We start from the raw sequence: 27,002 nt of genomic DNA, 5'->3' as shown, positions 1-27,002 counted from the left end.
ACCGTTTTTTAAAAATTTTTCTACTCAAGAAATTTTCCGGAATTTTGACTTGGACTCACAATCACCCCTGGATAAGGTGTTCTACATTCTAATTCCTCATAAATCTATCAGGGGCCGTTCAAAAAGTGCGTACATCCCGAAGGGGGGGGGAGGTATTATACAAAGTACGTACTTTATAAACATACACCAAATTTAAGTATGACTTTATCCTACACACTCCTTAAATTAATATTTGATTTTATTTAAAACTTAATTATTTTAATTTTTATGAAAAAGGGGGTAGACTAATAAAATGTACGTACTCTAAGGGGGGGGGTTAAAATTTCTCCATTTTTGTGTAGTACTTTTTGAACGGCCCCTCACTCCATATTTCCCCTTCTGCTGACCAGACAGACGAGTGGTCTTCTATAGTCCATTCCACCTTAAGTTGGCACTGGAGAGAAAGGTAGGTAGACCGGATTACATGGAAACTGGGTTACTCTTTAAGTCAGTACGGGGATGAGGTAGCAACAAAGGGAGAGAAAGTGGCCAGTATTGGCGTTTAAGAAAGCAAAACACCGATTTTTTTTTAAAAAACCAAGAATCGTACTAAAATTTTGTACAGAATACGGAAAAGAGCACGATTTTTTAGAGCATTTCTCATAATCATTATTTTAAGATACTAGTTGTAAGCTGATTTCTTAATTAGTATTTAAAAAGCAGATTTTCTTATTATGATTTTTTAACTAAACGAAACTAATTTTAAACAGGAAAAAATATATATATTTAAAAATATTCTTTTTTGCTGAAATATAAGTAATAAAAAAAAAAAAAAAGAAATGCATAGATGCGCAAAAATACTTTGTTTTAAATATTTATTTTTATATTCTTATTCTTATTTTGTGTAGATTAATGTACATTAATTTATCCCACATTGGTGATTTGTTGGGAAAGGAAAAGTCAGCATAGGCTGGAAATTATTGATCATGTAAAAGATCATACCAAATCATACTCCAAAATCATACTCCAAATCAATCAAAAGATCATACTCCATGCAAAAGGGGGCGACCACAAATTATTAGTAGCTTATAAATTATCAATTTGTTTTTGTGGGGTATCTATTTCACTGAGGAAAGCAAAAGCAGCTGGCTTTGAGACTCCTTCCCCTCTTGAGCAACTAATGATCCCTAATTTATCACATAAATATTAAACTAGTTTATTTTATACTAACGAATGCTATAATTTAATTGTACTAATGAAACATAAGTGTACAGATGCTCGGGTTAACTCATTGATTATATCACTAAAAAGAGCAACCAAAAAAAAATCAATCCTATGTAATTAATGGAGGGGGGGGGGATTGAATTCTAAATCCATACTATAAATAAATGTAAACACATAATTCTATGGTAAAGAAATGTATTTCCAACAAAATATTAATATCTTAAATATAATTTCATTTTTGTGCTATTATCTAAACAATTAAACATTTTTGTTTGTATTATCCACCAGTACTGATTCTTGAAACTTGTAATTATATTTATAAACAGCTGATAATCCATAATTTATTTAATATTTCGGTTCTTTTTTTTTTTTTTTTTTTTTTTTTTTTTTTTTTTTTTTTTTNTTTTTTTTTTTTTCGCTCAGACAAGGCTGAACTTTTGTCGACGAAAATCACTTGAGAAAATTAAGTCATTAAAATCTTTTTTTTTTACATGACATAACTTTTAGCTTATTACAACTGTAAAATTATCAATGATGAAATCCTCAAAAAAATTAATTAAAACTTATAAATTTATGATAAATAATTTAGTTACTAAATAAAACCAAGTAAACTGCAGTTTGCTTCATTAACAATTTCCATCATTTAAAATTTTATTTTATTCTTCTGGAGAGGGGGTGCTCAACTTACGACCTTCGGAAACTTTTGAACGCAATTAATTAAAAAAAAAAATTGACAATTTTGAACCTTACATTTAAGTCATCACTTTTTAATACTCTCAATTTGCACTGATTCTGTTGCAAATCTTTTTTTTTCTCTCTCGATCGCTTTTTCATTGGTTATTGCTACGAAATTCCACATGATTTTAAAAGACCCAATATTTTTAATTCAGTATTAAAATACGCGGATTTCAAATTAGAGTAAATTTTACCGATTTCATCTTAAATCCAAGTAATATTTCGATCACTTTTTTTTGCGCATTTATAATTACCAAATATCATGTGGTTTGTTAAGATTCCGATACGATGACGATTTGTGAGTAATAAATCGCGCATCTAATTCAGTTTTTGACGTTCTTTTTTTGTACCTATTTCATCATAAGTCTAAATGATTTTTTTAAAGGCTGTTATTGCTACGATTTACCGCGTGATTTTGAAACTCTAGAAATTTTATTACGAAACGCGAGTTTCTAATTGCACATTTATATAATCACTTTTTGACTAGCTTCGCTTTTGCACATATCATCATAAACCCAAATGATGTTATAAGATTCTATTTTTGACATTTATAACTACTAATTAATTACCTTGTGGTTTATAAATTCCCGATACATTTATTACGACTCGTGAGTTATAAATCGCTCATCGAATTGAACACTTTTTTGCTTGTTTTATTTGTACCAATTTCACCTTTTTTTTTTCCCAAAGAAAATTACTAGTACGTTTTTCCATGAGATTTTAAATAATCACTTTTTGACGTGCTCTTGTTTTTTCCAATTTCATCATAAATCCAAGTGACTTTTAGATCCTTATTTGGCATTTTATAACTATTAATTTCCACTTGGTTTTTAAATTCACGATAAATTTATTGCAATATTATGACTCTTGAGTTTATTAATCACGCATTTAATTGATCATTTTTTGTTGTACTCAATTTGTGCCGATTGCGTTGTAAATCCAAGTTTTACAATCACTATTTTCAGCAATTTTAAAAATTTCTATTACGACATGCGAATTTTAAATCACGCATTTAAATAACTACTTATTGGCGCACTTCATTCATGCATATTTCATCATCGTAAATTTAATCATTTTTTGTTATGCATTTTTCTTCGTGATTTTGACGACCTCGTTACTTAAACAACGATGTTAATACGACACGCCAATTTCTAATCGCCAATTTAAATAATCACTATTTGATATACAATTTATTTGTTCATATTTCATCGTAAATATAAGTTATTTTTCCGTTGTTTCGGCAGTTGGCACAATGCATTTGTACATGGTATTAAGATGCCCGGTATTTTAATACAGTGTTATTGCACCATTAAAAATTCGAAAACTTGAGGAAAATGCGAGTTTTTAAACTGCTTTACTGTTAGTAATTTATTTTGTTTTATATATTTTTTAGCTTTGGTGATTTTTTAAGGAAAAAGCTAAAAAGAAAACGTTAAAATTCTTAAAACCTCTAATAGTTCAAAAATAGAAATAATATCTGAAAAATAATACTAAATAAATGTTGAATTTTATTTTGTACTAAAATTGATTTGTTTTAATTTTTGGTTTTTGTTTAAACATTATAAATTTTGTTTAATAAAAATNCTATTTTTGACATTTATAACTACTAATTAATTACCTTGTGGTTTATAAATTCCCGATACATTTATTACGACTCGTGAGTTATAAATCGCTCATCGAATTGAACACTTTTTTGCTTGTTTTATTTGTGCCAATTTCACCTTTTTTCAAAGAAAATTATTAGGACGTTTTTCCATGTGATTTTGAAAATCCCATATTTTTATCACATATATATATTATTAATACAATGTTATTGCACTATGAAAAATTCGAAAACTTGACGAAATTGCGAGTTTTTAAACTGCTTTACTGTTAGTAATTAATTTTGTTTTATTTATTTTTTAATTTTGGTGATTTTTTTAGGGGAAAAACTAAAAAGAAAACGTTTTCTATTTAAAATTCTTAAAACCTCTAATAATTCTAAAATAGAAATAATAACTGAAAAATAATATTAATAAGTATTGATATTTATTTTGTACTAAAATAGATTTGTTTTAATTTTTGGTGTTTCTTTAAACATTATAAATTTTGTTAATTAAAATATTTAATTCAAATTTATATTACTCTATAAAAGGCGTGTTTATTTTTCTTGCCCTTTCATTCTGTAAGCTCTTAAGTTTTTTTTCTTCTTCTTTTTTTTGTTAGAATTTATATCTAATATTATCTATAATATATATTCGATAAATGAAGGAAAAAAAATTTAAAAAAAAGTAGCAGTTTTTTTATAGAAATAAATTTAAATAATTAAAAGTATTTAATTTTCTGCTAATATGGTATTTAAATTTATTGGTAAAAAAAATATTTAGTACTTAAAACACTAATGTTAATATAAAAATTATCATATGTGTCGCTAACTTGAACTAAATATGCATGCGGCCCTTCGTTAATCTACCTGCTGTGCAAGTGGCCCTTCACCTAAAAAAAGTTGTGCACCCCTATCTAGAGTATTAAATATTTCTTTTAACACTGTCAACGTAGCAAAATAATAGCTTTTAGGAAGTAAAGAGGGTAGGAAAAAATATCCTAATTGAAAGACAAAATTAATAATACATAAAGAAAATCCTTTATATTTAGTCACTTATTTCAAAATTCTTTATTAAATTAAAGACATGTTTATTATAAAATTTTCAACCAACATATTTCTGATAACACGATGTATATTATATAACGCATTTACATATCAATATAAATTTCTTTATTAATTATAACACAATATATTAATTATACCAAAAAACTACATCTGGTTTTGCCCCACCTTCCCGTATTTATAAGCAACCTTAAATTTTTTATTTAAAAAAAAAATAAAGATATTCTTAGAATGGATAAAAGCTTAAGATAATCCGTGCTGTTAAAATAAATTCTTATGTGCAGCGCTTTAATTAGATTATTGATTTTTATAAAACTACTGAAAATGTGAGTTGCAAAATACTTAAAAAAAATAATGTCGCGTTTCTGGAAACTGATTATGAAATTTAACTTATCGTAAACCTGTTCCAAATAGAGTTTTTTTTTTCTTTTTTTTCCCTCCCTTTCCTTTTTTACGAAAACAAGAGTAGCATATTGTTTACGTCGGTTTGGTTCTGTTGGCTTTGTTCCCATAAACTGGAGCATGCGCAGAAGCATACTATCAACTACTACTACACAAGCTTTATTTCGCAGAAATGGTTCTGTCATTTCATCGGGTAGAAAGAGGGGGGGGGAGAGAGACAGGCGTAAAAGCCTTCAAAAGTGAATGTCCTTGAATTCATTTTTTATGCGTCGCATATTCATCTCTAATAGAATTCATTTTTGTGTGAATATATAATTCGAAAGCTTCTTTTTAATCATTATCACAACTGTTGTAATTAGCTATTTTTTTTTCTAAAAATCGATTTCTAAATTAATTTATGCTTATAGTCGTGCTATAAATATAAGACGCGAACTCTTTTATATGTATTTACCAAATAAAACTTAATATTTTGTCTCTTTTTTTTTTCCAATTAATTTTACCTTGGAGTTTCTAGATGCATGTATTACAAATTAATTAAATTCTGACTTTTGAAAACTTAATGTAGATAGATATGTTCCCTACTTGTCTTAGGTTACGGCTGTAAAAAAATAATATTAATTAAAAAAATTTTGCGAAGAGGGAAATTGCATGATGGATTCAAAGTAATTCTGTTACAGAATAAACAGGTTAAAAAATCCCTCATATGCAACATAAGTTCAAAAATAAATAAAATAACTCAGTCTGTACGTAGAGTTCTGCTTCATCTATGCAAATAGCGCCTAATATTTCCAGATAAAACAAATAATTAAACTCGTGGTAGTTAATATTTTGTCTACTATATATTTTGTCGTGCAATAATTTGGGATACAGCTTACACCTTCCAATGAAGCAAGCCGGGTTCGAATCCAAGTAATGGCTGGTGGATACGAATTCAGTGCTGACGTAAAATATCTTCAGTGGTAGACGGATCATGGATTAGAGTCCCCTTGCCGTTGGGCTAACCGTGGGAAGTATTCGTGGTTTTCCTCGCCGTGTAACGCAAATGCGGGTTAGTCCCATCAAAATGTCCTCCACGAATCCAAATACTTGATCCAAAAGTTACCTCGTCTTTTGAAATGAATTAAAAATTACAAGGCTATGGTGTTGAACCTAAGCAGTAGTGAACTCAAGATTGGATCAGCGACGGTTATAAAATAAAGTAGAACATAATTTTCGAACGTTCCCTTAATTTTTTTTTTTTTTTTTAATTATACCTGTGTTAATAAAGAGAAAGTGAGTCAATTTACAAACTGATTCACTTTCTCAGTCTCTTTCTTCAGTCTCCAAACTTTCTGAAGCCAATTGATACCTGTTTTTTCCTTCCAAAAAACTAAAAGCTAGAATTATTAATTTATTATTCAACAGCATACCTGCCAACTTTCACTCTTTCCGAGAATCGATTTTCAGAGTGGTTGTAAAACAATAAACGAAAAACAATCTGACTCGAAAATATATTTATATTTTGATCCCGTTGAAATTCGCTTGCGCAAGGATTATTATGCTTTTATATATTTGTTATAATTATTTATATGCAGTGGTGGTCAAACTCATTTATAATTATCCTTATAATTCAGAAAGTTATTTGGAATAACATGAGTATGGCTACCACTTTAAATATGAAAATAAAATCTTCCGGAACAGTTGGCAGGTATGCAACAGACATCAGTGTGTAATATTTTAAAACATTTGAACTTACAATGCGCAACTCTTATCTATAACTGAATACCGCTTTTATTTCAAACAACTATTTAAATAAATGAAACGATGACTGAATTGTTATTTAATTTTCTTTTAAATTACTGTCTAGTGTTGTAAAATAACATTAAAATCTTGTGAATATGTATTTCATAAATTTCCGAGAATGGATCATCGAAAATAATTGTTGTTCATTAAGAGTTCACCGGTCTATCCACACAGTTAATCAGAACGACCTAGTAATTTTAATGACCAATTGATAGGGCTGAAGGGTTATAAATTTTAATCTGATTTTCATAATATCAAACCAAGGTACTATATAGGTAAAATATTTTTCTAATAACTTATTATTAAAAACTATTAATTGAAAAGAATTCTTGATGTTAATTATATTATAGAGTGATGTATTTATTGACTGGCCTATTTTATTGATAGAAAATTTACAAAATTTAATACTATTCCCACTTGGGATAATTATTGTTAATTGAAATATTTCTTTAATATTTTGATTGTCCATTGTTTCCGCTACTCTCAAATCACAAAATTGAAAGATCGTGGATTATACATCTAAAATTGATTTTCTAATATCAGGGTTGCCATAGGCCACTAAAATGCAACTATTTTTGGCATAAAGCGACTATGGCAACTTTTTTTTGCCTGAAAAGGAGACTTTTCTAAACACCTAGCAATGTTTTTTTTTTTTTTTTTTTTTTTTTTNTTTTTTTTTTTAAGCATAAATGGAAAATCTGAACCCCACAAGATAGTTTCAAAACATACTAAACTTTTTTTTTTTCTTAAAAAAATTTTGAAAATTTTGAATTGCAAATTTGAGTCTTCACTTTTTAATTCGTTCAATCTGCACAGACTCCATTGTAAGTCTTTTTCATTTCTCGATCGCCTTTTCAATGATAATTGCTACGAAATTCCTCATGATTTAAAAATAATAATAATACGAATTTCGAATTTGAGTAATCACTTTTCATTTATATAAACATCTACGCTTATATAAAAATTATCATATTTGCCACCAACTTGACTGAATGGATCATGGTATATGACAATTAAGTCATTAACAAAACTTTAGTCATATTTTTGTTCTTAGCTAGGCAACTATTTTCCTAGTTTTTGGCTACTATTTTCATGTTTTAGGCTACTAAAAGCAACTATTTTGTTCAATTTTTTTCTGTGGCAACCCTGTAATATGGAATTTCAGTAGTTTAATTATTATTGTGTGTATGATATGTAGATAAATTTAAACCGTGTCTGTCGGTTGGAAAAAAGAAAAAAAACTTATCCCAATTTGTAATTTTTTTTCTTTAGTACAGTTAATATTTTTTTTAAGAAGACGCCATACCGCGAAAGAAAATTTTCGTCGCAAATTCTCTTTCTTCATTACTAATTTAAAATTTAAAAAAAAGTAAGTTCAGGCAAACCTAGAGTTTTTCGTAATAGTTAGTTAATGTAATTAGTAAAATTGTAAACAAATATTTCCTTTCTTGTTCTATGACTCACAGTCAAGAAGATCTATGATTCTTAGATAGTCCATTCTAAATAAGTTGAATCAATGATAAAATAAACGAGTTCTTGCAATATGAATCATTAGCACAGGAATGCCGTTTGACAAACGATAATACGAAGATAACGTATTATTTGTTCCACGATTGGTCACTGAAATTGCAATATATTTTTAGTAATAAAGTGAATTATTATATTGATATAAAACTAAAATTATTAAATACGTTAACGTGCTAAGAGATTCATTCTTGTATATTTTGTTCGAAATCAGTTATGACTAAATATTTGCATTATCGAAAGAGGTACCAGTATCTAGTTCATATTGGCATTATTTGTACTGACCACATCTAAATGTTGACCCTTTTCTGATAATCAATGGAGCCGTTATTTTTGTAAGTGGATTAAGTCTGTTAGGAGCTAAAAAGTCTTATGTTTTTAATAATCGTTATTACATTGTGATATTTTTTCGATTTTCTAGTGTAAATTACAAAACCAAAATCGATTAATCTTCGCCTTTATTTTTAAATTCAATCAATCCTTAATCGAACACTAAGCCTCGGACTTACACCATTTTCAAAAATAACGGTTCAATTATTTACTGCAATATCAAATGACAGATTATCGTCTTACAAACGGATGCGTGTTGCATATTAAACTAGACCTGAAAATTCCATTTCTGGGCAATGGCCGGTAGACTGATAACTTTGTAGCCACTTTTTTCTCTAACTAAATGAGTCAGTGACCTTTTTATTTAATAGCAACTTATAACTTTTTTTTTTGCTGCTTGGATAAAATTATATATATGTATATATATTTAAATTCACATTTGATTAGGCTATAAAAAAGTAATTTAACAATATAAATATATGACAAAATTTAGTTAAATATACTGAAAATATTTCGGGAGGCGAAATACATTTAATGTATACATATGAACTTGGAAATATGTGAATTGTCAAAAAACTCATTCCACATGAATTTTTCCATTACAAGTTTATTATGTTTCTTTGAGTCTTCCTTAATTGATGTATTTTAATCATTTTCAAAAAGAAAAAAAGTGACCAATTGTTTATTTAATTGAAGTCTTCACCTTTTTTTTTTCTGTTGTTGAATCGACACATAGCGAGTTGTTATTTTCAGCTCTATATTAAACCATTATTTCGTACTGAGAGTAGAATTTTAAAAGCGTCCATTTTTTTCCTCTCTGTTAATTTTTACACATTTGAAACTCTGGGAAGTTTACTTAGATAGCATTCCATCGATTTACTTATTTTTTGCATCTATAATCTGTTAACTATTGCATGTTTTATATATTTCTCCGTGCTAATTTCATGCCATTTACATTTGTTACAAACNTCCATCACGAGTTGATTGTTTCTTAGAGTCTCCTGAATTGATGTTCTTTAATCATTTAATAATTTTCAAAAAGAAAAAAAGTGACCAATTGTTCATTTAATTGAAGTCTTCACTTTTTTTTTTTTTTTTTTTCTGTTNGTTGAATCGACACATCGCGAGTGGTTATTTTCAGCTCTATATTAAACCATTATTTCGTACTGAGAGTAGAATTTTAAAAGCGTCCATTTTTTTCCTCTCTGTTAATTTTTACACATTTGAAACTCTAGGAAGTTTGCTTAGATAGCATTCCATCGATTTACTTATTTTTTGCAGTAAATTCTGATTAACTATAATCTGTTAACTATTGCATGTTTTATATATTTCTCCGTGCTAATTTCATGCCATTTACATTTGTTACAAACATGTATTCTGAAGAATATTAACACATTTGTTAACTTTTGCACATTAAGTTTAAAATTTAACCATTTTTGCAATATTTTCATCAAACATTTTTTTAAAGGTTCATCAATAAACCTCCCTATCTTTATTTTATTTCCTGGTTACTTATCTTGCGTTTTTCATTTATTTTAAACTTAGTCTTTTTTTCTTCAAAATTGGTTGATTAAAGTTTCAAAAAAAATTTTATTTTTCGAAGTAAAATAAAGCCCTTGAAAAACCTAAATGAAACGCTTTCCAATTTCTGAGAGAGCAGCTGAAAATCAATAAAAGCGTAACCAGGAAAACTAGTTTTCTTACTATGACCTCAGCGCGTGTAGGAAAAGAACAATAAAAAACCCTCTACATTTTCTGGTTCTGATTGACCTCATTATAATCACTTGCATCCTGTATTTGACGTTAAATGCTTCGCATATTGTGTTCAGAATTTATATTTTACCGTGTTTTCGTTAAAATTAAATGTTAGAAAATATTAAATTAATTACAGAAAGTTATTCCCCTTGTGAAATGACAAAATCACCAGAGATGGGGAGGTTAGAATCCTTTCAGCATTCGATCCGCCATTTTAAATCCTAATATCTTACTTCTCTTATAAGTGATGTGTTCTTTTTTGTTAATTTAAGTGAAAATATATTTGTTTATTACAAATTCGTTATTAAATCGTCAGATCAGTTTATTTAAGTGGTAAATGATTTAATTTAATTAAAATTATGAGTCACGACTTTCGTAAAATTGATCAGAAGATGGCGCCAGTAGCTAAGTGAAAACTTTATTGAAGGAAGCCCTCCCCCCCTCCCTATCTTTCATTAAACTTAATAAATATTTGTTTTCAAACTGCTGCTATTTCATTATGAGCAAAAATGAACCACATCGACTAATGCTTTTGTCAAAAAGTTTAGATTTCTTTTGTGAGTTAAAGCTCAAATATGTATTTTAATAAATTCTTGATTGCTATTCAAACAAAAATATCTTATAGAACTTCATACTTTCTAGAAGTTAAATATTAATTGTAGGGTCTTTTTTTTTTCTTTCTTCATAACAATCGAAGTTTTTTTTAATTGTTTGTTTATTTATAGTCAAAATTTTTTTTAAATTTAAAATAAGTAAATTTATTCTTAATTTAAATAAAAACAAGTTTAATCCAAATGAAAAAAAATTTCTAAAATATCTTCATGTTTTAATTTAAATAAAAAAGATTAAGCATTATTTAAGTTAAAATTTTGAGGTTCTTTGTTAAGTGTGTTACATAACTTTGTTGATTCTTAAAATACAATTATTCTTAACAGAAACAATAAAAGATACATTAAGTACTGAAGTGATTGAGTGATATTTGTTATCAAATTGTAACTTGAAAGTTTTATTTTTTTTTTTTCTTCTTTCTCACATGTGTTTTAAGCCTGTAGTCATATCTTAAATATTTCTTTATTATTTTTTGTGAAATATAAAATATATTTTATAAATAGTATGAGATTAATTTTCTTACAGTTAGTTTGCAATATCTTTTTATTGCAGTATTTTAGTTAATTTATTTTTTGCATAATTAATTCTTTTAGCAAAGCTGAACATCGTTCATTTCAAATTTTAGAGTACTGAATATGTTTTCATTTATACTTGCATAAAATGAAAGTTTAGTACATAATTACTCAAGATTAATGAAGATAAATAAATTTAAATAAAACTATTCTTGAAATAGAACTCACCATTTTTTTACATTTTTTTTGTCCTGCAAATTAGTAAATTTTTATCAGTTTAAAATCAAAGGATTTATTCAATGCTCTTCGCCTATATTAAGTACAACACTGATATTAAAATAGACTTCGTAATAGCTGGATTATGAATTTAAAAGTTATCATTATAATGAAAAAAACATGACTAGTACTTTATATAATTCATTTGGTCTTTAACTCAATGAGGAATAATATTTAGAAATCTGTTTTAAAACAATTTAATTTAAAATTTTTACAACACAAGTGACTATTTTAATTCATAAAATCTCTCCAGCTGACTTTTTAAAAGTCGATGAAAGAAAATCAAATATCTCTAACTTTGACATAGTTAATTTCCTAGAAAAAAAATAATTATCTCTACAATAGATATAAATTCTAGCTAAGTGTGATCAATGAGTTAGTTATATTAAAGTTTTATAGAGTGACTCGTGTAAAGTTTTGTTTTTTAATTTTTGGATTAGCTTTTACTACTGAAATATGAGTTAAATATGACTCAGTTTCTTTGTCTTCTGAGTTAGAAATCAGTATTTGCAAAGACGAACTTGTCGTTTTTCTTTGATAATGAAATTGGATGTTATCAATGAATAAGTAACTCTTAAGTTTATAATTTATGGCAGAATATATATATGTGACAATAAGTAAAGCACATTCTAAAATAAAAATTTCTGCTGACTATTTTGTTAAGGAGTGTGACTTCTATTACTTAATAATATAATAATTCTATAATTTTTTTTACTGTGACATTTATTAAATTATTTACATTTAGTTAATTTGAGTTGAAAATTTTAAGTGTATTTATTTCTCATCTGTTGCAAAAGCATGGTTTTATTTATTACGGTATTTAATTTCTAAGGTACTTATCAGTTGCAATGAACCTGTTTTAATATGCTTTTTGGAGTTATTTGGTTCCTTTAGCTAAAAAGTTTTTTTTTTTAAATTAATAAAAATAATCACTTTATAACGATGTACTGCAATATTTTCTAATTTAAGTAATTTGCGTTATTCTTATATTGGTCAACAGTTTCTTTCCTAAATCAAATTTATCAACATTTATTGTATTGTCATTTTCAATTATCTATTTGAATAATATTTGTAATACTTTCTTGAATGGCACGTTGTCAAAAAAATGATTGCAAAAATAAAGCATTCAATATAAGATTACAATATTATTTTTTAAACTTGACATTGTTTAAGTTGATTCACATATACAATTCGCACATATAATTCTATGGGAATTCATTCTTTTCTGAGAGGCTAATTTAAACTTATAATATTAATTAGTTAGGTTTTTCTTAATTATTTCAAAATATTACCTTGGTGGAAGTATTTGACAATTACTTTATATTAATTTCAGAATTTTTTTTAAATGTTCGCTATTTTCAGTTACATAATAAGTTAACTATTATAATTACAGTGATGATGAAGATGATTCATCCCAGAGCAGTGAGAGTGATGTTGATTTGGAAGAAGGAGAAATATTGGACTCTGGGGCTGAACAAGAAGAAGAAAAAGATTTTACTAACAGTATGACATTTATTATTATTTATAACTGCATACTCATTCTGTGTTATAAAATATTAAAAAAAAGTGAATATAAAATAAATCAGTAACAATACTACCCAATCATGTTACCCATATATGCTTCCCATATGTAAAAACCCATATGTTTATATATGTATAGACCCATTTTTAATAATACTTCTCATGTGAGCCGCGATGGCTCAGGGGATAGAGCGATTCGCCTTCCAACGAACTTGGTTCGAATTCCAGTTGATACAAATTACGCATCCGACTTGCACCGACCACAGTACTGACGTGAAATATCCTCAGTGGTAGGCGGATCATGGGTTAGAGTCCCCTTGCCGTCAGTCTAACCGTGGGAGGTTCTTGTGGTCATCCTCTCCAAGTAACGCAAATGCAGGTGAGTTCCATCAAAAAGTCCTCCATGAAGGCAAATTTCTCCCAATACTTGATCCAGGAGTTCCCTTGTCTCCTGGNGTTAGGTTTTTCTTAATTATTTCAAAATATTACCTTGGTGGAAGTATTTGACAATTACTTTATATTAATTTCAGAATTTTTTTTAAATGTTCGCTATTTTCAGTTACATAATAAGTTTACTATTATAATTACAGTGATGATGAAGATGATTCATCCCAGAGCAGTGAGAGTGATGTTGATTTGGAAGAAGGAGAAATATTGGACTCTGGGGCTGAACAAGAAGAAGAAAAAGATTTTACTAACAGTATGACATTTATTATTATTTATAACTGCATACTCATTCTGTGTTATAAAATATAAAAAAAAGTGAATATAAAATAAATCAGTAACAATACTACCCAATCATGTTACCCATATATGCTTCCCATATGTTTATATATGTATAGACCCATTTTTAATAATACTTCTCATGTGAGCCGCGATGGCTCAGGGGATAGAGCGTTCGCCTTCCAACGAACCTGGTTCGAATTCCAGTTTATATGAATTACGCATCGGACTTGCACCGACCACGGTACTGACATGAAATATCCTCAGTGGTAGGCGGATCATGGCTTAGAGTCCCCTTGCGGTCAGTCTAACCGTGGGAGGTTCTTGTGTTCATCCTCTCCAAATAACGCAAATGCAGGTGAGTTCCATCAAAAAGTCCTCCATGAAGGCAAATTTCTCCCAATACTTGATCCAGGAATTCCCTTGTCTCCTGGATTGGGTTCGAAATTACAAGGCTATAGAGTTGGAACATTAATAGTCGTAAACCCAAAATTTGAGTCAGCTGTTCAACGACGGTTATAAAATGAAATAAAATACTACTCATGTGTCATGTACTAACACAATTTAAAAAACCACAATCATTCTCTCTTTTATATTATTATTTGTTATACTTTAGAATGACTTTATTAAATAGAACAAAACAGTTTTTTAGCAGTTCCAACTCCCCAAAATAAATATTAACTGTATTCAGTATTATTCGACCAGACAACTGAGAAAAATGTAGATTCACCAAATTTGAACAGAATTTTCCTAAGGAATCTGCATACTTAACTTCATTATATTTTTGTCTGTATTTGGTTTATAGAAATACCTTTTGAAGATTAATGTAACTCCAATCAAAACAAAAACACATTTTTCAACAGAAGTGCTTAATTTTTCCTTTCCAAAAATTAGATTTTTTTTCTTTGCCATGTTGATTTGCGTCACGTATTGTACAAAAGCATGGTTTTGATCTTTTTCATTCACAGTTATTACTCCCACAAATTTTGTGCTTCAGTAATGACTCTTATTCCGTCATGAATCCACATTGTTTTTGTGGTAATTTTCCTCAGTTGTTAAAGTTTTTTTTTATCACTGTTATAACAGTTATTTCTAATTTCTTGGCAGTTATTTTAATTATTCATCGTACAGTACAGAACCGGTTATCCGGAAAACCAAAAAACCGGAACGAAATTCAATAAATTTTCCCGCCATTTTTTAAAAAAAAAAATTTTTTTTTTTTTTCCCTCTTAAGATTTTAGGATTTTTCCTTCTTTTTTGAAAGATGTTTACCTTTCCATCATTTTGGAAATAATCATTACTGTATTACTTCATCGTTTTTAAAATTATTTCCAAATATTTTTTTTTTTTAGTTGGGTTTAACAATAAAAAAAAAAACGGCTTTTTGTAGCGATTCAGAAAACCTGAAAAATCAGTTATCCGGATAGCGATGGTCCCGATCGTTCTGGATAATCGGTTCCCTACTGTATTATCAGCCATTTCCACCTAGTTTTTAAAATTTTAATATTTTATATACAATAGTAATGTGACACGTAAAATTTTTAAAATGCGAATCACTAATTATTTCATAATTCTTACGTTTGCCCAGACATATTTTGTTGTAAAACTACTGAAAGTTTTATGATCATTACTGACAACTCTGATGACCAGAGGTTGGAGTCTCCGCATTTATAGCATATAGGTTTGAAATGATCTTGTTTTTGACTTAACATGTCTAAAACTTTCTCTGTCAGAAATATTGAAGGGAACTTTTAATTACTTATCGCCATACCCCAGTCAATCATGTAATTAATTGATTTCTTATAGGTTCCTTGAAGGATGCTCTTGATGAAAGCTGTTTGCAAAATATTGAACAGTTAATCAATCAGGCTAAAAATGTGGAAGGGCCGGTCAATCCTCCCACTAATCATACTAAAAGTATCAGTCCTCATAAAATGGCAAGTATTATTTTTTATTGCAAAATTTTATTCCTTTTGTGTCCAAAAAGTATCCAAATTTTGTTTGGAAATAATAAATTTTATGATTGAAGTTTAAAGCATTGATTATAAAGCATTAAAGTGATTTTTAATATCATTTGAAAACGAGTATCTTTTTTTTAAATATTTTATTAACTTTCAAGTATTTGTAGAAAAAAGTTGCCTATAGTTTTATACAATTTCCAGCTTTTTGCAGTTGTAGAAATTTTAAACTTTATCAGTCTGATACAAGTATTTATGATAGACAAGAAGATTAATGTTTGTTTATGAGGAATTTTATTTATTTTTTTTCCTATTTGGAGCTTAATAATAGAGATCAACTTTGAGAGTTCACTTATTAATACTGTTTGTTGACCTTGTTTCTGAGATTTCGGAATAATAAATTCTTGAAAAAGTTATGATCATTTAAAGTGTAATGAATGTAAATAATAAACCAAAGAAAAAAACTATAATATAAAGAATATACAAATTTTTTAATTTATAATATGTATAGTATCATATTTGTAATATCCCTTTAATACCTTTGATCGAATAACGTAAATCGACAATTATTTTTTATTCTTTTAATTATTAGTTGGAAATAACTTTCTTTTTTTCTTTTTCAGAAAAGACAAGGTAATTTTATAGATCATGATCGAACTGAAAACAATCCAGACCAAAATGAAAGCTGGTTTGTTAAATCTCCTAAACATAAAAAATCAGACAGCAAACCCATAGACTACAGAAATGAACTTGAAGCTTATAGGGGTACGCCACCTAGTTCCCCTGATCGAAAAAAACGGTAAGAATTGAATATTGACAGTGTTTTTTCATCATGAAATTCATGCTTGATAAGAAAAGTGGGCTACAACCATGCTGTAATGTTGCATTTTTTCTTCATTATTTAAAAAAAAAAGCTTTATTTTAACTATATTTGACTAATTTTTAAACCATATTTGACTAATATGATATTTTCAGCAAACTTAATTTAAATCTAAAATTTTAGATTTTTTTTCTTTAATGGATTTAAAGAACAAAATAGTTAAAATCTTAGCGAAGAAAGCTTATTAAATGTGCTAAATGTTGCAATACTTCTTTTAAATAAAGAATGAAATGAAACTTTTATAAAACATTAGGTTCGACATCTGTATAACATTTTATTTAAATCTAACTTATTAAGAATCGAGTATGGAAGAAACTTGCATGTTAAATGTTCATAGTTTTTTAGATTTTGAAGAATTAAGCTTTTTTATAAATCGAGAAGAATGAAATTCAATTTTTCAAACTTAGGGTAGCTGTTTCTGTTATATGTTATAGCAAATTTTTTATTCAAGATAATTATGTGTAACTTTTCAAATCTGATCATTCGATTTAAAAATTTCTAACTTGTCGATACCTTTTGAAATAAATATAAAAAATCCTGTAATAATTTAATACTAGCTTTTCATTTAGATATTAATTCATTATTGAAATAGAAGTGTGACTTACGAAGAACTTAATTATTTTTTTTTTAAAATTAACCAAAAAAATTTAATGTTAATATATTAAAATTTAGTATCATTTAAAAACATTTTAAAGTCTAATATTATTTCAGTCTTGTTCAATTTAAATATCTTTCCTAAAATCTAAATTTTTTTCAATTTAATTTACAAATATTCCAAACCTTCTAAAATACTATATTTTGATTTCATTTTCATCATTTGTTAAATGCAATTACTGATCTGTTTCTTGAAAAATTTAATTTGTGACTAGTTTATAGGCAAAATTTCGACATTCCTGATTATGTTTCAGTAAATGAAATTTTATTCCAACATATTTTTTTTATTATTGTTCACAGGGATGATAAAAGACGCAAAAGATCAAAGTCATCCAAAAAGTCTAAGAAGTCCAGTCGAAAAGCTATTACAAGAAAAGATGCAAAAGGCCATAGAGTGATGAGATATAGAAAAGATGCAGCTAGAGGAAAACCTTGTAAATACTTTAAAGAGGGAAAATGTGCAAAAGTAATTACTTCTATTTTCTTATCGTTTCATTTTTCAGAAACAATAAAATCTTTCCTGTAATGTGAGAAGCTTGGAATAAGATAAATTAATTCTGGTGTAACATGAGCTATAGGGCAAAATTAGAAAATTTTGTTAAGTTACATTTGAAATAGTGACTGCTTAATTAAAAATTCTAAATTATTATTTATTAATAAGAAACATTTCTTAAAATTTAATAAACACTTAAGGATTCATTTTTTGAAAAGAAAAATTTTTCTGACCTTTCCAACTAAATTGATGTAAAATTTTAAGTATTTTATACGTTATCAACTAACAAAATTGTGGATTAACAAACATTAAATTTATTCATTACAAAATAAATTTGAAATTTAATCATATTAAGGAAATTATGCTAATTATATTACTTTTTTGCTGTAAATTTTAAATTATTATAAAATTTAACAACTCTGTTGAATCCCTTAAAATAACTTGAATGTTCTTGTTTAATTGGGGATGATGTGCCGATCAAGTAGAAAGTAACTAATAAATTCTTAATCATCAATGGCTGTAAAAAATTTTAACATAAATACTGCTATGGTGGCATGTGTGATTTAATGACTACTAGAAAGATTTAAACATTTTTCTAAATTCAATTCATAACTTTTAACTCTTGAAAATAGTTAAAAGTGAAATCTAAGTACTGTGTACAGGCTATGGCTAAACTGTGAAAAAAATTAATATACTGCTTAAAACTAATTAAGATGTTAGGATTGGAAGAGAGATTAAGGAATTAGAATATTTAAATGCAGTTGTGCTGTGTATTTGGCTTGGTTACCATTAAAGTTATACTATATTGTTGTTGTAAATAATTTTGAAATGTAATCAGGCTTGTTGCCAAAGGCCGATAGCAAAACGTTTTTATTTTAAAAGTTATTCTAGAAATTGTTTGTAAGCATAATATTTAGTTAGCATATGGAACTAAAATTTCTCTAAATTTGTTTCTAATGAGTGTTTTATTTTTAGGGAGCTGATTGTCCATTTTCTCACAATGTACCAGAGAGATACAAGAAGAAGGAACTGTGTAAATTTTATCTTAGTGGACACTGTAACAAAGGATCACATTGTGTATACATGCATGATATCCTTTTCAGAGATACTTACTATTATACATTATTTTGTTTTAAAATGTTTATTTTTAGATCCTCAATCGCTTACCTAATTTACTTGAGTTCATTATTTTTTAATTATTTATTAGATATTTCTCTTGACTTTATTTAATAAATGGGAAACAAAAAAGTAGTTACTTAGTTGATAGTATATTTCGTACTCAATTAATAACAAGGGATATTGCTTTGGTCTAACAGCATATATTTTGAAGGGGAAAAAAAGGCAAAGGCAAACCTAAATTTTCGAAAAATAATAATAAATTGAGAAATAATTTCAATAGCAAAAATATTCAGGTGAATAAGGTTACGATAATTAAGGTCCTTCTGTATTACCTCAGATCAGTGATTTTCAGTATACTAATTATTTTCCTTTCTTTCTGTATTTATTATTATTATTTTTACTATCATTTTCCGATGTTTTTAATATTTTTAAGTTTGTTGAAAAATAATCATATTATCAATAACTTTATATTGCACTTTTTTTCAAAAAAGTATAAAAACTAATTAAATAAAACATTAAAGCCATAGAATAATATAATTGAAATCAGTTACTTGCAATTTAGATTTTTCAACGTGGATAATTAAGGAATTATTTACTAATTTATTTAAGTTTTGGTCATTTGGCTTGGTTAAAATTAAAAGATAAAATTGTTTTAAATTTATATTAAAATTTAAAGTATTCAGCAAAGATAATCTTATCTATTATTAAAGCATTATATTAAAGGGGAACCATTTATAATTGTTAAGTAACCACACAGCTGATAATTATTTTTATCTACCACTTAACTAGATGTATAAAAATCAATCAAGTTAAACTCTAAATCAATCAAGTTAAACTCTAAATTAATCAAATTAAATTCTAAGTTCATCGTAAAATCATAATCGGTTGAGATAAGCAGATTTTTTAAAAGGAAATTTTAAAAATATATTATTCTAAGAACATTTACTTAAATGTTTCGTTAAGTTATAATTTTTCCCCGTTTGAATTTGATCAAGGATAATTTCAGCGAAAATGTAGCTAGCTGATAAAATTTACTTTCAACAAAAGTCCTTTCAATTTTGAAGTTTGAGTGCACTGCACTCTTTTAAGAAAATTATTTTATTTGTGTTGCCTCTTGTTATTTTGCATTATCATTCCTGTTAAATTTAATTAATACATAGCTATTATGATTTTGTAGTAATGTGTAAAATATTCTTCTAAATAATATAGTAGCTATAGATATGTTTTTTATCATGCTTTTTCCTTAATGCAAACTAAGAGAATTTCCCTGTAAATTTTACCACACTGGTTCTGTGTGCTATGCCAAAGAAGATTGCAGATTTTCACATGACCCTTTGACAGATGAAATGAAAAAAGTTTTAGCGGATGTAAGTATTATTTTAAGATTTGTGTGAAATATTTATAAATTATCATAATAAACATATATTTAAGTTTAAATTTTAAAAGTATTAAATTTGTTTTGATTAATGGATGACCCAGTGCAAATAATACAAAATTACTCTTGACGATTCGTATGCCAATTATGATTTCCAATTCCATTGCATTACTAACCATCTCTTTACTTTCATTGCTGGTCCTAGGGAGGACACTGACTATTATTTTATGGTTGTTCGACACACAAACCATTATTTAATTTGAGTCGCCCTAAAACTAGTCTGTAATTCATTCAATTTTCTGATTAAATATTTAAAAGAGTAGTTTTTTTTTGTGGTTCTGCTGTTAATGTAAGCTCTCACATTACCATGGGGCGTAGCATTTTTAAAAAGTGTTTATTTTCAATTTTTGTTATTTAAAAGCCCTTAAAGGTGCTTTTTTCATTGGGTGTTTTTATAAAGTGCTTAATTTCCCCTTTTCAAAAATAAGATTTTTTTCGTTACCATGTCAATTTTCGACACATGTTATGCAAAAGAGTGCTTTTCACCTTGTTCTATTCAACGTTTCCACAATTCATTTCGGCATACCGTCGGTTCATAGCGTATGAAAGCACCAATCATTTAACATGTCTGATGAAATAATTGTGAGTCCGTAAGTGCGTCTACTGAGCTGCATTCGGTGAGATTATTGCACTCTCGTGTGCAACTCTGCTGCATTTTGCAAGATATTCTCAATTTCAGACTTCATTTTCCACCCTACTGATTTCGAACCTAAAAATCTCCCGATCATTTTACGGCGGTTAATGTAATCAAGAAAAGAGTTCTTTGTCAGAAACTAGTTATTTTCTCATGATCATCCAAAGTCTTTGAAAATTATTTTGCATTTTGTTAATGTATATAGTGCTTAAAAATAATTTTTGAGTGCTTAAAAGATGCTTATTTTTTGTTGAAAGATTTGGCTACACCCATATGAATATTATTAACATGAAGTTGTTGTGTTTGCAGTACCTGAGGCATGTTCATGGAGATCGAGACCACCACAGGGATGATTTTATTAGAGAAGACGAGCGCGAGCGAGATCATGATAGGGGCATTGAGAGGGAGAGAAAACGACATCGTAGTCGCAGTCCAGAACCTCCAACTCCTCCATCTGAGGCTCCACCAGCACCAAAGCGAGTTTGTCTTTTAGGATCACCCCCTCGCAGAATCAGAGAATCTGAAGAAACAAAACGGTGGCAAGAAGAAATGAAAATGTTGCAACATCAAAATCACCCTAGTTTTGAAATAAGTTTAATGCAAGGTGACGAAGAAGATGAAGAAATGCCACCACAGTTTTCTAGGTAAGCTTGTTATCCATTGATTAAAAAATCTTAATTTTTAAATTATGAGTCCGAACTAAGCATAAAACTCATTTTTATATTATTTAGATCTGACACTTTTTTTTAATCTAAAATGAAGGTTGTGCCAGGAAGCTAATTTTTTAGTACTTCTCCTAAAGAATTAAAATTAATGTATTTAATTAAAACTTAATTTAACTATTTATTTTTCATGAATTTTGATTAAAATAATTTTTTATGATATGTTAGGTATTTCGAATAGTGAAGTGATTAGGGCGAATAACAACTTTAAATGAAAAAAAAAATTTCATTAATAAATATTTTTATAAAGAAATAAATTAAGTCATTTTTGTAAAATAATCAAAACTTGGTTGTATTATTTGTGGGGTGACCACTAAGGATGTTAAATAAATTACAGATCACTAAGGATTAATTAAAAATAATATTTTCTGGAAAAAATTATCCATGAAACATTAAAAGAGATTATGTCTATCAGAAACGCTTTTAAAAATTTATCATAACTTTTGAAAGAAAATTTTAAAGCTAAACATTTCAGTCTTTNGCCACGAAGCTAATTTTTAAATACTTCTCCTAAAGAATTTAAATTAATGTATTTAATTAAAACTTAATTTAATCATTTATTTTTCATGAATTTTGATTAAAAAAAATTTTTATGATGTGTTAGGTATTTCTAATAGTGAAGTAATGAATAGTGATTTGGCCGAATAACAACTTTCATAATGAAAAATCATTAATAAATATTTTTATAAAGAAAGAAGTTAAGTCATTTTTGTAAAATAATCAAAACTTGGTTGTATTATTTGTGGGGTGACCACTAAGGATGTTAAATAAATTACAGATCACTAAGGATTAATTAAAAATAATATTTTCTGGAAAAAATTATCCATGAAACATTAAAAGAGATTATGTCTATCAGAAACGCTTTTAAAAATTTATCATAACTTTTGAAAGAAAATTTTAAAGCTAAACATTTCAGTCTTTACCGTATTTTTAAGAAAAGAAGGAAGATTAAAGTATAATAGAAACCCCCTTAATTCTTGCATCATAATAAAAATGTCGGTAAAAAAGAGAAAGCTAGATAGAAACTAAAACAAAAACCTTCTTAATTTTTAAACGAAAGATTTAACGATAAAAATATTAATTTAACTTTTTCACATCGTCATGTTTTAAGAGAAAAAGTGACCATAAAGGAATTGCTTTCGTTAGAGGGAAAATATTGTCATAATATAAATGCTGATCCTCTTTAAAAAAATGTTGTCATAATATAAATGCTGATCCTCTTTAAAAAAATGTTGCCATAATATAAATGCTGATCCTCTTTAAAAAAATGTTGTCACAATATTAGTTCTAATAAAAAGAAAATCAAGAGAAACAGAAGAAAAAAAATTGGTTCTTAGTTCTAAAATATGACTTTAATGTTGAGAATTTCGGTTTTCTAAGTTGCTTGTTTTCTGTCTTACCATACAAGAAAAAAGTGTCAATTAAGTCTGTCAGAAACAATCCCTTAACATGATTCGCTTTAGTTAAAACGGAAAGACAAACAAAAATAAAACAAAAAAAGTACTTAATATTTAAAACATTAGGTGTTGAAAAAAACTATGAATTTGACTTGCCTAAATTATAAGTAAAAATCAGCATTACAATACTCCTTGTTTAGTATAAAGTAATCTTGTTTCAATTCTTCAAATTTCGCTTTTCCATGTGTCTTCCAGAACATTAATTAACAATTGTTAGAACTTAACTAATGTATGTGCAAAAACTATTTTTTATAATCTATTAAAATTTTACCCCCAAAAAAACTTTATTAATTTCTAATAAATTAAAATAAACCTCTTACTATAAAAGGTCTGTGCAAAATTGCAATTCTGTGAACCGAAATTTAGTAATTTGTTGGAATTTATTTCTGATGCAAGTATTTTGAAGCTTTTATATTGATCTGTTTCAAATGTATATTGCCCTGTTTAGTGAAGTTTAATACTAATGGGAAATGATCTATATCACACAAAATTCTATATAAAATTGAGCCTTACATTTCAAGATTAGCTTTCAAAATATCTACTGTATTTTTTAATTGGTTAGAATTCAGTCTATTGTGAAAACCGCTGAAACAATTATTTAACGATTTGATTATAAATTCCTTACATGCTCACTATTAATGTATTTTCAGACCAAACTTTTATCAAGAAACCTTGTTGAATTCTCCGCAAAAGCCGAAGATAAAACAAGAACATCCTGATCGATTGAGTCATCCTTCTGACTTCAATCAGCACCACCTATATGCATCCAGAAATATGAATGACAACTCTCCCCCTAAAAATTACAGTTATGAAGAAAACTTTGAAGATGTTGACGTTCCTGCTGTGAAGCAGGAACCATTGGATGATTTTGATTGGGAAGATTCTCGCTCAATGAACGATGTTAAACCAAAAATGAATTGTGATTTTGATGGTAAGTGTAAATCTTTAAATTCAGTAAGAGAATTTGATAATATTAATTTTTATCATGATAATGTTCTGTTTTTGAAAATGTTTTTTAAATTTTATTGATTTTATATTTATAAATTAAAAACTTTAAACGATAGGAAAAATAATTTTTATTACTGCACAGATCCTAATTGTGATATTTTTTGGAAAGTGATTAAAAATATTTTTTGAGTGCTGAAAAAGTACTTAAAAGGTGCTTATTTTTTATTGTAAATCTGGCTGCACACCGTAGTACAGTAGGGAACCGATTACCCGGAACGATCGGGACCATCGCTATTCCGGATAACTGATTTTTCCGGTTTTCTGAATCACTACAAAAAGCCGTTTTTTTTTTAATTGTTAAACCCAACTAAAAAAAATATTTGGTAATAATCTTAAAAAGAAGAAAAAACGATAATGTAATACTCTAATGATTATTTCTGAAATGATGGTAAGGTAAACATCTTTCAAAAAAGAAAGAAAAATCCTAAAATTTTATGAGGAAAAAAAAAATTTTTTTTTTTAAGTGGCGGGAAAATTTATCAAATTTTTTTCCGGTTTTCTGAATTCCGGATAACGGGTTCTGTACTGTATATATTTCTGACATACTTTTTTTCTTGCTCTAACTTAAAATTTTTTTTTTTTTCAATTTAAAATATATTTTACACATAGCATTATTGAATTGTTATTTTCTGGTTTTTTGCAAATCTCATTCCTGATGTATCTAAAAGCTTAAATTATTTTATTTTTTGCAGAAAATACTCATTCTGACTTAGATTTCTCAAATGATATAAAGTTTGACGAAACCACCCAGTTCAGTGAAATGGAATCTTCCGTCGATTGTCCTCCATTCCTTTCTCAATCTGCCTCATCTGTAATGGAAAACAAAGAAAGTGACAGCGAAGCTTCTAACCAAGATTCCAATAAGCATTTTAAAGAAAAAAGCGACGCGGGAACCGCCAATATTGCTGTCGAACCGCCTGCTCCGTCTATCGTCATACCCAGTCACTTGCCTCGGAAGCAGCGAGAGCTGTTTATGAGAGTCCAGCAGCACAATCAGCAGAAACAGTTCAATACTTCTGAAAGTACAGAATCTCAAATTAAGAAAGAGTGTGAGGATGATGATGATGAAGAAAAAGAGGATTCCAAACCTGATGAAACTAAGTGGTACAGCAGTGAAGATGATGATGAGGACTCTGATGAACTTTTGACTGATGTATTGAAGAAAATTCAACAAGCTGTAAGTAGAAAAATTATGTTGGTTTATGTTGATTTTCTGATCAGGCAATAAAAGTTTTGTGGGGATATAAATATCAACTATGTCAACCTTCATCTATCAAAAGGTACCTCATGATAGAATCCAGTTCACGTGCAGGGTTGAAAAAAATCCACCTACGCAGTAAAACCCACCCTAAAGTGGGTTTTTCTAAGATTGATTTCTTTTTTACCCTCTGTTATATTGAAGAGCTATTCTATTAAATATATATGTAGTCTAGCCTAAAAAAACTAACCTATGGTGAAAAAACTAACTATGTTGGAGACGCGTGAGTTACCTTGCTGGCTAGATTTGACTGTATGGCTATTGATTAGTCAGTGCCTTTGATTTGCTTTATATGCAAATAAAATATTTTCCTCAAATATTTTTTAAGATTTATACTTGCGAGTCCGCATGTGCGTCTACTGAGCTAGGTACGGTGAGGTTCTAGCACTCTCGTGTGCAACTCTGCTGCATTTTGCAAGATATTCTCCATTTCAGGCTTTTTCTTTCACCCTCTGAAATCGAACCGAGAAATCTTTCGATCTTTTTATGATGGCTAATGTAATCAAGAAAAGAGATCTTTGTCAGAAACTAGTTGTTTTGTCATCAGGGGTCTGTCTAGGTTTTTCTGAGAGGTACCTATTTTGTGAAAATGTTGACATAATTTGTGAACAATTAACAATTATATTGAAAAATCAACACAAAAATATGGATTTATCGTTTCTTAAGGGATAAAAAAATAAAATTTTAAGAAAATTTATTTTGTGAAACTACCGTTTTTCCTAAAGTTGAATTTGTGAAGGTACCGCTAAACGGTAGTAAATTCGGCCCATACAGACCCCTGGTCATGATCATGTCAAGTCTTTGAAAGTTATTTTGCCTTTAGTAAATGTATATAATAAAAAAAAAGTACTTTAAAGGTGCTTATTTTTTGTTAAGGGATTTGGCTATGCACCCTGATTTATGATTCAATTATTATTTAAGTCGGAGGGTACAAAGGGAACTGGTAGAGTCTATGCCAGTGATTTAAAGTAAGAAAGCGCTACAATTTGAAGTGATAGAGAGGCGGAGTATGAATATAAACAATTTATTTGGTGTATTGTAGAAGAAGAATAAATAAAGACTTATAACTTATTTAAGGAGCTTGCTACTCTTGTAAACCAAAGATATAGAATAATATTCCAGTTTTTAATTCTCCCCCCAAAAATATGCTCATGTTCCGGATATTTTAAATTTCTTCACCTATAGAAAGTGAACTCTTACGCTAAGCTTTTTCACTGCTCTCCCCCATCTTGTTGTTGTTGAATGATAACATATTTCACTCTTCTTAGAGATTTATATATTTTATTGTTCGTTAACGAGGAATTTTTATTCATTTTTATTTTGGAATCGATATAAACTTTTTAAATACGCAGCAGTTGCTGTCTT

General features: G+C 27.9%; 1 protein-coding gene across 1 annotated transcript in view; it reads left to right on the top strand.

Annotated features, from left to right (window-relative positions):
• The window catches only part of LOC107436552 (zinc finger CCCH domain-containing protein 6), a 46,138-nt gene that overhangs the window by 11,449 nt on the left and 7,687 nt on the right, over positions 1–27,002 (top strand). The window contains exons 2-10 of the mRNA XM_043042240.2: positions 13,169–13,278; positions 15,826–15,956; positions 16,601–16,776; positions 17,812–17,977; positions 18,980–19,094; positions 20,381–20,490; positions 21,502–21,836; positions 24,022–24,302; positions 25,072–25,556. Of these exons, the coding sequence (XP_042898174.1) occupies positions 13,169–13,278; positions 15,826–15,956; positions 16,601–16,776; positions 17,812–17,977; positions 18,980–19,094; positions 20,381–20,490; positions 21,502–21,836; positions 24,022–24,302; positions 25,072–25,556 (1,909 nt within the window). The remainder of the gene's footprint in view (positions 1–13,168; positions 13,279–15,825; positions 15,957–16,600; positions 16,777–17,811; positions 17,978–18,979; positions 19,095–20,380; positions 20,491–21,501; positions 21,837–24,021; positions 24,303–25,071; positions 25,557–27,002) is intronic.

Source organism: Parasteatoda tepidariorum, chromosome 9 (assembly GCF_043381705.1).
Source record: "Parasteatoda tepidariorum isolate YZ-2023 chromosome 9, CAS_Ptep_4.0, whole genome shotgun sequence".
NCBI lineage: Eukaryota > Metazoa > Arthropoda > Arachnida > Araneae > Theridiidae > Parasteatoda > Parasteatoda tepidariorum.
Note: the sequence above shows the minus strand (reverse complement) of the source record. Positions and strands in the feature narration are given on the sequence as shown.